This window comes from Electrophorus electricus, chromosome 18 (assembly GCF_041902795.1).
Source record: "Electrophorus electricus isolate QZ-2024a chromosome 18, ASM4190279v1, whole genome shotgun sequence".
In the NCBI taxonomy this organism is placed as follows: Eukaryota; Metazoa; Chordata; class Actinopteri; order Gymnotiformes; family Gymnotidae; genus Electrophorus; species Electrophorus electricus.
The window spans coordinates 19,941,242-19,955,745 of NC_137514.1; the positions used below are offsets into that span (position 1 = coordinate 19,941,242).

Here is a 14,504-nt window from a genome sequence, read left to right on the forward strand (position 1 = left end):
TGCTCAGTGTCCTCTTTACAAAAGCACAAATATATATATATATATACACACACAGTATATGAGAGAGAGTGGGAGTCTAAAACTTGGCTTTGTGCTCAGAGTGAATATAGAAAAAAACACACAGACCTGACCAGTGTGAGGAATCTGAGTGAGAAGCAAGAGATCTGGAATGTGTTAAAATCTAGAGTGCTACCTGAAAAACCTGCTCTATGACTCCTGGCAGTGGTCAGATCAGAGTAACTCCCCATTCCGGTACTGCAGGTCTGAGCAGCCATTCAACAAATCAGCAAGATAAGTGTACCACAGTGTGAGTGGGCAGGATCATCTGTGGAATAATGACAGCTGTGGAAACACACACCCATTCATCTGCCATGACAGTGTGCAAAGTTCCACTTCTTCATTACTGTCTTTCACAACTTTATTGTAGCTATAACATTTAAAAAGTCTTTATAATAAACACTGTTTCAATATGATGTTGAATAATTCTTTCTGCGCTGCTTCTTTCCTTCCTTTTATCCACAGATAAGACGATCTTGGTCAGTCATAATTTGACCTGGAGAAAAGCTCTGAGATACTGCAGAAGGAATCATGTGGATCTGGTCTCAGTGAACTCTGAAGCGATTCAGTCCTGGGTGATAGAGGTGACTCAAAACACCTCCACTGAACATGTGTGGCTGGGTCTGCCTCACACCTGCACTTTGGGCTTCTGGTACTGGGTGAGCGGAGAGTCCATCTGCTACCAGAACTGGAGCAGTGCAGTCTGGAGGAGAGAAGAAGTGGGTCAGCCTGCCTGAGATATCTGTACCACATATGAGGATTAGAGTGTGTGTGTGTGTGTGTGTGTGTGTGTGTGTGTGTGTGTGTGTGTGTGTGTCATTGAAGTAGGTGGGTTGGTGTGGACAGAATACAGTTTTTCTAAACAGGTTTTAGGGGTTACTCGAGGTAAAATACATTGACTTGTTCTGTGTTTCAGTCTGTTTAATGTGAAGATGTAAATATATTTCATACATTTTCCCAGGTTTTAACTAAAATGTATCCATTTTGATTTATGACAAATAATACTATGAAATCACAAGTTTTCTTGTAAAATGTTGTCACACCTGCGGTTACAGACATTCAGATTGTTCTCCAGGTGCCACTTTCTATATATTATTCATTATTTTGTGTTAATGCATTAAATACTTCCTTTGGGCTGGTTTTTTTTTTTCTGTTTATAGTCCTTTGGCTGGGTCTGCATGCCTCTCAAAAAATGATTGTTAAAATACATTTTGATGTTACTTATTTTATCTAAACAAATAAATGAATAAAGTATTCTCAAGGATTTATCTTTGTTTCCATTTCTAACAGTTAATATGTGTATACATATATACACTGTTATGCTTCCCTTCAGCAATCATCACGGTTACCCTAGTAACCTGTCTTGTGTCCTTATTTTGCTCTGTTCCTGTTCCTGGCTGAGTGAGTTTATTCTGGACAGCGTGCTCCAGCTCCGCGGTTTTCATATATACCGTGCTACAGAGCTCTCAAAGAAAACGGGAGGAGGCAAAATCTGTTTTTACATGAACAAGTGTTGGTGTACGAATGACAATGTTTAATTTGGCCCGCCTGCCAGACCACTAGAGAGTGCAGGTGCAGTTTAATAACACAAACAAAACTGAAACCAAAACACAAAGAACAGAACAAACACACTAAACCAAATCAATATAGTGAACAGCACAACTGGAAACACTCAAGAGTAGCATATCATGTAGAACACACAGAGTCAAACACCGACAAAAAACAAGGGTTTAAAAACATGCTAACAAGGAACATAACCATGGAGAGGTGAGACACATGATCAGTGAACAAGGTAGAGGCATGAAGCTAGACGTACACACACACACACACACACACACACACACACACTCACACACACAAACACACACGTGAGAACATGGCAAGGAGTCTTGGAGGAGGGGGTCGTGCCATGACGGAACTCCCCCATGACAGCACATTCCCAGCACACCAGCCTACTGGGCCCCAGATCAACCATTCAATCCCCAATCCTAATCTGGAAATGGCACCACCTAGCAACAAGTCCTGGATTCAACAGAAGATGCCATTAATTATGTAGGTCAGGTTTCACAGCTCTACCACTACATGTACACACAGTATTACATTTCATATAGTATTTACATTACAGCTTGCTTGACTGTTTAAATATTTATCAAGAATTGGCAACCCAATTACATGACTAGCAAGTGATGTTGAACATGGCTACTATGTTGAGGTCTGTATTAAGACAATACAAACAAGAAATGATCATGTAAACAGTTTATTATGTTGTATGTGAGCTTTAAAACATTTAAAAGAGTGATGGGCCTTTGTGTTCATGAAACAACTGTGTAACACTATGCAGCAACAGACAGGCCTTGTGTGCCTGCTTAGGACAAAGATGGGTGAGTGCCTTCAAAAATGTTTATTTATTTACATGTTCCTTACAGAATATTATCCAAGGTGGAGTTTCAAACTATTTGCTTTGGCCCAAGGATTGCAAAAGTGTTAAACCGTTTCCGATTTACTCTAAGAGACTATTTAGTGTAGAGGTTTCTGCACAACTAGGCCTTGTATACAAGCGAAAACTAAAAAACAAAGCAAAAAACACATACAGCAAATATTATTAATCAAACCTTAGAAAACAAATTAACATGATCAAAAATAGTCTAACATTATTTTAAATAAGATGCATTATCCACTGTTGGTTTAACTGATCCTATAGCTCTTTAAGGAAAGTGATATCTAAAGATTCAGAATAGTTTTGCGAGGTTAGTTTGGCCGTACCTTACTAACATCTTTCCACACATGTGAGTAACGGATCATTTTCACCTCATTATTTTGATATGGTCCATTCCACAGGTACTCAGGTGATAACAACTTGGTGGGTTTGTTGTAAAGAAAGTATTTGTTCAGGTGGGATTCTTCCTGCCAAACTGCCTCAATGGAATTAGCTTTGTCCATGTTCAGCCACAGATGGCAGGTTTTAGTGACTTTATACACCTCTCTCACAAGCCCACCAATCATCGCCCCGCCGTAGTAATAATCACCCTCTCCATATGGGATGTAGGCCTGAGACTCGGGCCGGCGCTCATATGTGAAATGTTCACGTGACGCACTGTAGAAACCAAAATGTACAGCGGCGACAAGGCGACTCAAACTCTCTGCCCCCCAGTGACCATAGAATTTTGTATCTACATCGAGGCAAAAAATGTAATCTGCCTCATTGACTAATTGGGTCTCAATGAGGTTCATAATCATCTCCATCCTGCGTAGTGTGATCTCCTGCCAGCGGTTTGAGCCTGGAATTTTCAGTGTAGTTATTCTACGGTCAGCACCCAGTGTTACCGTAGGAACTGCCTCTGGCTGGTCTGTAAAGATGTAATAATGCACACGGTACCCCAGCATAAAGTACTGCTCTGCTGACTCGAGGTAATCCTTCAGGAACTGCACATATCTGGGGTGGGGCAGAAGAACAAATAGGGTTTATTTAACTGTGAAGTATCAGTTTAGTCAACAACCACCACAAAGGTTTAGCAACTTAAGCATCATCATTTTCCAAGCAAACCTATTGCCATTTTAAGGCAGATGATTAAAAAAACTGCTTATTTTTGTAATCATATATTTTTGTCCCATTTGAACTGCAGCAAGAGGCATGTATTCTTCTGTCTTCAGTTATTTGCATCTCATACTGTACATGTGCAAGTATTGGGGATTAATGAATACAGCACTTCCTCTGATTATGACTACTCTAGTCACACAAGGATGCCTTGATTTTGTGATAATTGAGTTTGCAAACTTTAAAATCAGAGTACTTAACAGCTAATAATAATTGTCAACCTTAAGCAGTTATGATTTAATCTTGCAGTAATTTAAAAATGCTTCATATTCAGTGAACAGTCAGTAAGTCTGACGCACTACAGAGTTTATATATACAGACAGAATAACAGAAACAAGAAATGCCTGATTACAGTTAAGGGTGGGAATAGACAAGACACACAAGGGAAGGGTGGAGAAAGGAATTTAAAAAGCACATGGCATATAACAAAGGAACAAATCAAAAACAAACATGAACCGGGTGGTGATCAGCACCACATGAACAGCAATGCCAACCCAGGGGAACGTTACCCAAATATAATGAATTTAGATAAAAGGAAATGTAAAACAGAATAAATGGAAGAGCAGAAGTTAAAGGGTAGCAGTAACAAAATAACTGCTTTTTTTTTTTTTTTACCTAACTCAGGGCTCATCTGATAATTGTATTCCCATACAGATAGAAATCTTTGCTTTTCCATACAAATGTTGCTTCACATTAAAAAAAAGGCTTTTGACCACTGTGATGTTTGCATCACGAATCACTGGATGTTTCCATTCACTGCTGGAAAAATCTATAATCCTGCTATAAACTGTCAAGGAAAGCCCCCCCAACCCCCACCACGAGTCATGTGGTATGGCCCGCCGTGTCTGTTTGCATGTCTGTTTGTAGTCACACCCTCCGTAAGGACTCACACCTGCATGGAGTTAATCGTTACGTGTCTGTCTGTCTATTTAAACACCAGTTAGTGTGAGCCCTGGTGCTAGTGCTGGTGCTAGCGCTGGTGCTGGAAGTGGTACTGTTTTTGTAGAATCACTGTTAATGTTGTTTAGTCTTTGTCATTGTTATTAATGTTCATGCGGTTAATGTAAGAATTTCAGAATTAATGTTTTGTGCGAGTGCCAACGTTGTCTTGTGTTTTATATTATTAAATGTCACTCAACGTCAAGGCGGTCTGTGAGTCCTGTTCCGCGCCCTGCAGCACTCAGGCCAGCGTTACACAAATTCTAAGTATAAATGAGAAAGCATACTATTTATTTACAATATTACAGCATTTAGAGTATTTTCCCCAGCATAACCTTTTAGCCTAATAGCAATGAAGCTAAAATGGTTTAGCCTTAAACTATGAAGGTATGAAGCTAATATTGCCTTTTAATAAATTGAACATTGCTGTGATGTTTTAGCAATCAAAAATTCATTAAAAGTAATGCAATCTCTACAATAGACACAAGTCTTGATGCAAACATATGGGTATAGGTTTGTATAAAATATACACCCCCTGATCCACGGACCAGACCCAGAACCCACTGGTGCTTTGAGATTGAGCAAAAAAGCTATAAACGGCCTCGCGTCAAGACGGCCTGATGTTCTGACCCTCAACACCTTCGTCTTTGATGTCATAAACTCATGGACGAGAAGGAAAAAGCTCACCAGCCTGGTTACGACTCAAGAAACCGTCACTATAAAGTCCATCGGACTCAAATCCCCACCAGAACAACCAGTCTTTTCAGCCCACAGATTCACAAAGTAACAACTTTGCAATGTTAACGTCCTCCAGGTTAATCTACTATTATCTCAAATGCTAATATTTGAGAGCAGCGGTAGCTCACTGGTTAAGGTACTTGACTTGTAATCGGAAGGTTGCATACAGTCATAATCGTAAGTTGCTTAGGATAAAAGCATCAGCTAAAATAAATGTATTTGCCACAAATGTAAAATAATATCATTTCCAAATTGGACTCTCCATTGCTTTCTCTGTGCTGTCTGGATGATCCAGACAGTAGGCATACATTCATTACAAATTTGTTGATTAATAAGTTTTCTTTGTTGATCTTGGTGATCAATAAGTAGATTACCTGGTTGGTTATGCCCATATATTGCATAAAATAACCTATTTACTTTTTGTTTCTCTACTTTTTTTCTTTATTAGTTTAGTTAGCTTCCTGTATCCACCACAAATTGTTTGTGTTAAATTTAGCTTGTTTACATTGCTAAGCTTGTGATTATAATGATTATAGTGAACTAACCACTCCAGTCATTATTAGAATCTTATTCACTGATTGTTGTGCATGTTTTTGGTATCTCTGCATATTCAATAAACATACCTTGATTATTACATCTGTGAGCCCAGAGTGATATTATATATTTTTGTGATAATTGGTCACACAAGCAGGAACACAAGTGCTCCCAGGTTGTGCTCCCAACACAGCAGAAGAATACATTTGTGTCATTCAAGCATGCAAAGAAATGTAAAATGACTGGATGCTTTAGCCTGAGAATCCTTTTGATGAAAAAGAATGTCAACTAAGGCATTATGAGGTACATTTGTGTCTCAGCCAAGGTGTGTGTACAATGACTGAAATATGGATGTTGCAGTTGATGAGTCCAATGGGAGTTAGCGTGGTTTTATTTTAATTTATTTTAACAAATTACTCATGTAATTGATGTTTTTTTATATCTAAATAGCCCAGACATCACCCTATACATGCTAAAATGTGAAATGTGAACTTCCCATTTGTTTACACTGTACTTCCTGTGAAATACTGTTGCACAAGGCGTAGTCTCAAGGTTAACTGACCAGATGCTCTCTTTCTTTGATTCAGGCTTTCCATTTCCAATTTTACTGTATGAAATTTAACATTAATAGCTGCTGAGACAAACTTAGAATAACATTATGTCCTTTCCCATTTCATGTTTAGACTAATGTTTAACCTCCAAGAATTTGAAATATAACTTCATAAAGAACATTATAACCTTTATGCTTTATACATGAAAATGTCCAGAAAAGTGATAATGACGTACTTGCCGACAGCAAAGACAGTGTTTGCCACCGTGATGTTCTGCGGTTTATAGGTGGCATCAAGGATATTCGTATCAAATGTGCCTTCCCACACAATTGGAGCCAACCATGGTGTCACTGTAACAACATCCTTACGGCTATTGGCCAAGCCAAGACACAAACAAAGGGAGATCAAATTATTCAGTGAACTTACACAACTGTAAACAAACACAAACATGTACACAATCAATAATGATTTCATTGTTCCCATCTTACTTCTGATTGGAACAATAAAAATGATCTCATCAGTAATAAGAGTACCCTTGGTGAGTATATATTACTTACCCATTCAGTAAACTTGGACTGTACAAAGGCCTAAAACAAAATCAAACAAATACAGCTATGCACATAAGGAAAAACTAATAAGTGGCTATTTCTTTAGTAAGTAATATCTCATTTAAGCACAGGTGTTCAACTGAAATTTAGGAGGTGGGGAGTTGTACTTCATTACTGCCAACAATGTGGAGGAAAATATTATTCAGTTTGTGTACTAAATGGGACTGATGTAGAAATGAGATGTACTTCCTTTTAATTCTAATGTATAGGGATTTTTATATCTGCCTTAGATGTGTACATCATAACATCTCCATGCAGTTCTGTTTGTTTGGTTTATGTTCTGATTTTCATAGCAATGAACAGTGTTCATTGTGTTCATTGTGTTTCTCCTAGCCTTCCTGTTTGTTAGCCTCCAAGGTCTTCATAGCATCTGTTATAGACTACTTCCCCTGTTTGTCTTTATGTGTTTGTTTGTTTATCATGTATCCCCATACTCTACGTATTGGCTCAATGACCCTGGACTACCATCACGACTATAACTTTAGATTTGCCCCCAATAAATCTCGCTCTTCTCCGCACTTGCATCCACCTCCTTACTGCTCATCTTTACAGTTACGCCAATGGAAGAAAGAGGGAAGTGTTTAATAACACATAGAAATCAGGTCAAAATACCCATCTCATTCTCTCTGGTTTCCCCTTCAACAAGGTTAGACCTCAAAAGAAAGAAACTCAAGAAAGAAACTCTATCTTCTCTCTCATTCTTTGTTCAGCACCACGTGAACATTTGGACAGTTAACAGCAAACAGCTGAACAGAATGAAGAATCCCGCTTGTTAAGTAGCTAAGATGCAGCAGCTTGACACTCTCCATTTTGGTGCTCGTTTGTTTTTGTTTATATGTATGACCATCAATGTTTTGTCGTGAAAATCCCACCTACACTTGCCAAGATCACCTGACCATCTGATTCCAATGTGCACTAACTGTTATGATTGAATTTCTACCATCACACAATGCACCGGAGGAGCTGGCCAGAACACTGGGCCATCCAGAATTTCTACACTTACACAACATTCTGGACATGGGCAGACTGTTAACCAGGAACTGCCCTGGGTAATTTTTGTTTTGTTGAATTTCATAACTGTGGTCTTTATTAACCTAGTCCTCATTCATTCTTATTTAATGCATCTTACTATTTTTTTTTTTTTTTCTGATTAAACATCCTATTAGTTGTAAAGTTTGTGGTTCATGGTCAATGATCAAGGTCTTTTTTGCAGAACTTGCCATTTTAATGAAATGTGACTGAATTAAGAATTGTTAATTAAGCACACCTACAAAATTGTCATGAAGATCAAGGAGCAATCAAAGCAGGTATGCTCTCAAACTCTGTTACCTTCCACAAACAACACCTTTGTTATACTGAGATCATATAACACCTTTAATCACAGAAATTTACACTCTATTCAAATAATTAGGGGACTTCTGATGCCAATTGTTGCACCAGAACTAAAGTTTTCTCAGCAATGGGGGTGAATACCTATCCAATCACAATTATTTAATTTGTTTTAAACTATATTGACTTTACACAGACTTAAATATTATAGACTATTTTGTGCAGATTTATGACTTTAAGTTATTTTCAATTCCAGGTTGTAACATAACAACATACAAAAACATGCTCCAGGAAGGGCTGGGTGAATAGTTATGCAAGGTACTTATATATATAATATATAATATAATATATAATGTTTATTTAGCATTAATGCTCTTTTTTGCTTCTACTGGCTCTTACTTTGAGAAAGGATTGTGGCTGGGAGAGAAAAATGAAGAGAAAAGCACAAATCTTATCGTACACGTGCATTCCAAGATGCTTGTAGCTTTCCATGTCATGTTCTCATGTGATTATCCAAAACCAAATAAAACTGTCACGGTAGGTGGACCATCCAGCAGGAGGGACTCGCCCACTCTTTCACACCTGCACCAGCATTCACTACACCTGCACCAGCATTTTAACGTTTCACACCTGTTCCTTGTTTTCCATCTCTCTAAACCGACAGGTTCCTTACGTCAGCACTGCGCATTTCCAGACCAACGGCGCTATCGGCAGCCCATCATCCAGTGCAAGCCCATGTCTTAAACTGTATCTGTTTTCTTTATTTTACTGCTGCCTTGCAGTTTATTCTTTTGTACTCCTGAGAGTCATGAAAAATAAAGACTCTTTGATTTATCCTCTCCTCTCACTCCATCTGTGCTGCCAATGTCACAAAAAACATATTGAAAAGAAATTGGGAAGGACAAAATTGCTCTTTATGAACTTACACTTGACTGGTTTAGTTAAATTGTTAAATTGTTCTTTAAAAAAACTTATTTAGGACAATGTCAAGATCTTTGAGAGTATTGTGATGCAATGTGATACACAGACCAAATCAGTTGTTTGTTCTTAAATAAGTACTTACATATTGCAGTTCCTTGAGTGTGTTAGCATGTGTTTCCCCAGTTGTACATTTCTGAAAACAGAACAGATTATAATGAAGCTCTCTCCCCCTCTCTCTCTCTGTATGTTTGTATGTGCATGAGTCCTTACATTGGACTCTTATTATACAGAATGCATATTAGCAAAAGTGTGTGAACTGAGGTTGTGGGCAGCACAGTTTATGGCTTACCTGAACATGTCAGAGGTGTAGCCCACGTAAATTACCCTGGAGATTAGAAAAGATCATCTTCAGATGACACATAAAAGTAGACTTATACAGACAATTAAATACTAAGGGCAAATTGCCTCTTTACAGCGCAAGGTAGAAAAAACTGTAAACATCAAATTAGATCTCTAACAAAAGGCTAAAAAAGATCAAAGAGCTCAGTTATACTCAAACCTACATTTATATAGATCTGGAGACATATTGTTATATATGGATACAAGAAAGCACCAACAGTAGTAAATGTGGCAGTCGCATGTATTTAATAATGCTTGGGGCAGGATAGACCACCCTGGCCAGCACTTACACATGCATAAACATTTAGACTGTCCATTATGGGGAGTACAGTAGAGCTTCAGCTGTCTAATATGCACATGGATCTGTCTGCCTTATCTGTCAGTCCTTGAATCAAACCAAACGTACAGAAACTTAATTTAACAAAAAAATAGTGTTAAGCTATATTAGTCTATTTCTGGTACTATTATTTATCCTAGCTCCTCAGGTTACAGTTATATAAATAGCTCTTACCTATATAGTCTTATTTGTTCTGTAATATCTGTTTATGACAAATCAATATCCAAAGCCAGGATTACCCTTTATTCTCGGTGTTGTTGAGCTAGGAACGGGTAAGTAATTTTCTCAGCAAATGTTTATCACCATAAGTGATTGTTTCCTCCATAAGGTTTTTAACTGAGTGTTTAAAGGATTGTTTTTGTCATAAATGCCCCTCCCCTGGCATCATGATTTCCATGGCGATGCCTAGCCATGTGATTTTTGGTTGTGTTCCTGTTTAGCCTTTTGTTAAGTTTTCTCCCCCCCCTTATTGGTTTCATCTGTGTCTCATTAGCCCTTATTAGTTGTTGTACTTAAGCCACACGTTTCTTTTGTTGTGTTGCTGGTCGTTTGCAATAAGACTGTGTCTGTATTCCTTGTCTCTGGATTACACATTTATCTTCTATGTACTGCCTTGTTCCCTGTTCCAATATTAGCTTGTTCTGTGCGTGTTTGCACATTGTGTTTAGTTTTGTGTTTTGCGTTTTGCTTTCTTTATCATCACATGTTCTGGTTTTGTTTCTTTATCTAAATATTCTGGTTGTATGACCTTGTTCCCTTTGACCCTGGATTTGCCCTCAATAAAAGTTGTATTTCTCAGCATGTGCACTCATGCTTCATTAAAACTTTAAACACATTTGATTTGGTTAATATGAGTTTTGAAAGGAATCAAACATTTTGTAGCGTTATCAATATTATTTTTTGTTATTGGTAAAATAACAATTGTATAGTGTAACAATAATATACTTTTCTGAGTGTTTAGGATAAAAGAAGATTCATTCAACAAATGTTTTGAAGGCATCAAAAAGCTGCAGTTACATACCCAACCATCACAGCTCCCATCAATACCACTAGAAACAGGTATTTATATGATGGCATGTTGCAAACTTTCCTTCAGCCCTGCAATAAATGAACAAGTACATTTAGAGCTTTTGCTTCTATCTATGAGAGGCACCATTATTCAAACTTACCTTTAACACACACTATCAAACCTCTTATACACACCATCATACTCACACACACACACACACTATCAAACCTCTTACACGCGCACACACACACACACACACACACACACACACACACACACACACACACACACACACAATCAAACCTCTTACACACATAATACTCGCACACACACTGTCAAACTTCTTACGCTCGCCTGGAATCTTCTTCAGATATATATACTATATTCTGCCCATGATGAATTTTAGAGGCAGCTGATTTTAATGCAAAACCCTTTCCACATTCTTGTTCCCAGCATTTTCAAAGTGAAGTTATGCCCATGGTCACATTCCATCATAAGTTAAATGCTTATTGATTTTCCTCTTAAATGAACAGACTGTGAACCTTTATAGTCTGTATTGTGTGTTATAAGTGCCCTCACCATAGCAAACTCACCATGACGTGGCTAAATAAAATTATTCTGAGTCCATTTGATTCCATATTCTAATATGTGGCTAGTGGTGTGCGTGTTGTAATTAATAATTCACCATTTATTCCTTTTAGTTACATATGCTGTGTGGCTAGTTGTGTTCTATTCGAGCAACAAGATGTGTTGCTTATAAAAGATTTAAAAAAAAGATAATTGTTTTACTTTTTTCCAAACATTTTTAGTTGTCTCACTTTATCAAATATGTTTGACAATGTAGGACAGCAAGCTTTTAGTAGTTCTATATAAATGGGGGAAATTGAAATGTAGGGACTTCCTGAAGTTGCATACATAAATTATTCTGTCTCATCATATAATTTTATATAATCCTACTTTTCTGGTGTATAAAATGCTAAACCAAAGAGATTTAGAATATGGCCTGCAGTTGTCAGACAGCAATTCATGGTACAAATACAATCTGTCCCTGTCTGTTCAAACAGATTGTCTGATAGTGACCAAGATAGCTAGCTTGTTATCTGGTATTTAGCTAAATATAGATATACAGCTAATTAGCGCATAATCAATTAGCTCTCCAGCCATATTAGTCTGCCAGTGGCCCAGATTATCAAATGCAGAGTTTATCTATTTATTTATTTGGCACATTAAGGAACATTAATGAGTGTGGCATGTCTCCTCTGGGTGTGATAGCTACATTTTATTTCCGATGTACTTAATCTTGGGGATTACAGAAAGTTAGAATGTGTTGCTCTCATGTATTAGATAGTGACACGTGGAATAAGACGCACAATTCAAAATTGCAAAAAATGTCCCAGATTACCCAAATTCACTCTATCTTTTACTTAAAATTGAAAACCCATAGCCCTCATTTTTATGTTTTCGCTCCTCTGTAGTGCTTAGAAATAGGGCAGCTATGTAAACACAACACTAATAAACAAAAAGAAATAAAACACTACAGAAAAAGTATACATCAAATACCTGAAAACAGTGTTAGTTTTTCTCTCAGTAGGTGTTCCAGATCATCAGGATCAAGACTGCTAGTTCCGAGCTGTAGGGACAAACACGTTTCTTCAACATTTATTTAATCTCTAATTCAGTGTCGAAGCTTCTCTAAAGTATACTTTGGTTCTCATCTGAGTACAGATGGAATGATACAGCTGTAATTTTTCTTCATGTCCCTTGTCTTTAGAAAGAAAAAACCAGATGGACTAGATTTTACTCACATTACAACACAGCTTTATACCTGAATACGAATGAACCTGTCCAACCGGCAGGCGTGCACCTATATGCAAATGTGTGCTGTACACTGAGGGATAGCAGGTCTAAATTGCCAAGTCTGTGTACCTGTGTATTTATAGAAGGCAGAATTGCCAACATGGAGCTGGCAGCATTAGGTCCCAAAATATATAAATTGGTTTCATTTATTCCTTCTCACCACAGATGTCAAGTGAGAACTGAAATATATACTGTATACTGTGATACACTGACATTAAACAACAGACAGACAAACAGACAGCAGTGCAACTGGAAAGTAAATACAGTACACAGTACGACACAATCAATTATACACGTCACCATACAGTAGATTAAACAGTCACTAAACAGAACAGTAAAACAGATGGTAAGAAGTGAATAATGGTGTGGGTGGATTGCTGTTTTACATACATAGTCAATATGCTTTAGCAGTTTGGATATTGTCAGAGGATCAGATTATGTGTAGAAATTAAAGCGCGTGAAGGTTAATCTCACATTCAGAGTGACTGGCAGCAGTGGGTAGTGTAGACAGCTGAAGTAATAGTTCAGTTTCAGCGTCTGGCAGACTTGTTCGGGAGTCTGACTGCCTGGAGCGAAATAATTTGGCCCAGTTACTCTGTAGTCTACACCTGGATGGCAGCATTGGTAACAGACCATTTACGGTGTGAGAGAGATCTTTGCTGATGCCCCAGGCCTTCCATATTCACCACATTATGCAAATGTACCCAGTAGCAGGAAAACGACGCAATATTATCTTTTTAAAACAGAGTAGTTTGTGAACCAGACTGGGATTCTGCAGGTCAGGGTACTGATTCTCTAGAAGAAGTTTAGGATGGATTTTCTTCAGTCTCCTTATACTAACCATATACTTGTTATACTAGCCCTCATGTTGTGTTCATTTCATGTTAATCAATTTTGTCTTCCTGGTCAGAAATAACCATTCCCCAAAGACTCACCATAAAAAACTGTAATAATACATATTATCACTACTTGTTGTGTTAGATTTTTTAATTAACTTAAGTTCTAGTGAATATTACAAGTTTTTAACTTTTATATGTTATTAGTGGCCTGTGTGCCTCATTGATCTGACCTCATACACTTGAAAGCTAGTTCTAAAAAACATAATTTCTGGATTATTTTGAGTATAAGAAATAATCAGATGTAATTTTCCTGGCCTCTCCCCTCCTCATCACTGTGGTGACCATCAAAAATTTAATCAAGAACCTCTCTTATGGTATATTGACCTGCCATGGAGCTGCCACGCAATGAACTGGGAGCAAAGCCTCAAAAAGTATTATATACCTAAGCTATGGGAAAAGTTCAGTGTTACTGAAGCAATGTTGCAATTTTCTGTGAGAACTGTCAACACAGGTGTGCAGCATAGAGACTCTACTGGGCAAAGGTTCCTGCAGTGGTTGTCAGGGGGACCCAGGGTGTGTCTGTGTGTGTGTGTGTGTGTGTGTGTGTGTGTGTGTGTGTGTGTGTGTGTGTGTGTGTGTGTGTGTGTGTGTGTGTGTGTGTGCACATGTGTGCTTGTGTGCAAGTCCATCTGACAAATGAGGATGTACCTGAGCTCAGTTTTTACACTAATTGTTTCTCCTCAATTCATTTCTAATTAATGGACATTTTTGACCAGGAACATTAAGAGTGA

The 14,504-nt window shown here is 37.8% G+C and overlaps 1 protein-coding gene across 1 annotated transcript; it reads right to left on the minus strand.

Annotated features, from left to right (window-relative positions):
* Positions 1–1,576: 1,576 nt before the first annotated feature.
* On the minus strand, positions 1,577–12,809 carry LOC113583521 (histo-blood group ABO system transferase-like). Its single transcript, XM_035534904.2, has 7 exons — positions 12,578–12,809; positions 11,030–11,106; positions 9,622–9,657; positions 9,415–9,465; positions 6,972–7,001; positions 6,650–6,784; positions 1,577–3,490 (listed from the first exon to the last, which is right to left on the minus strand). Exons 2-7 carry the CDS (start codon positions 11,083–11,085, stop codon positions 2,806–2,808), a joined length of 993 nt encoding a protein of 330 aa, XP_035390797.1. The 5' UTR covers positions 11,086–11,106; positions 12,578–12,809; the 3' UTR covers positions 1,577–2,805.
* Positions 12,810–14,504: the final 1,695 nt, after the last annotated feature.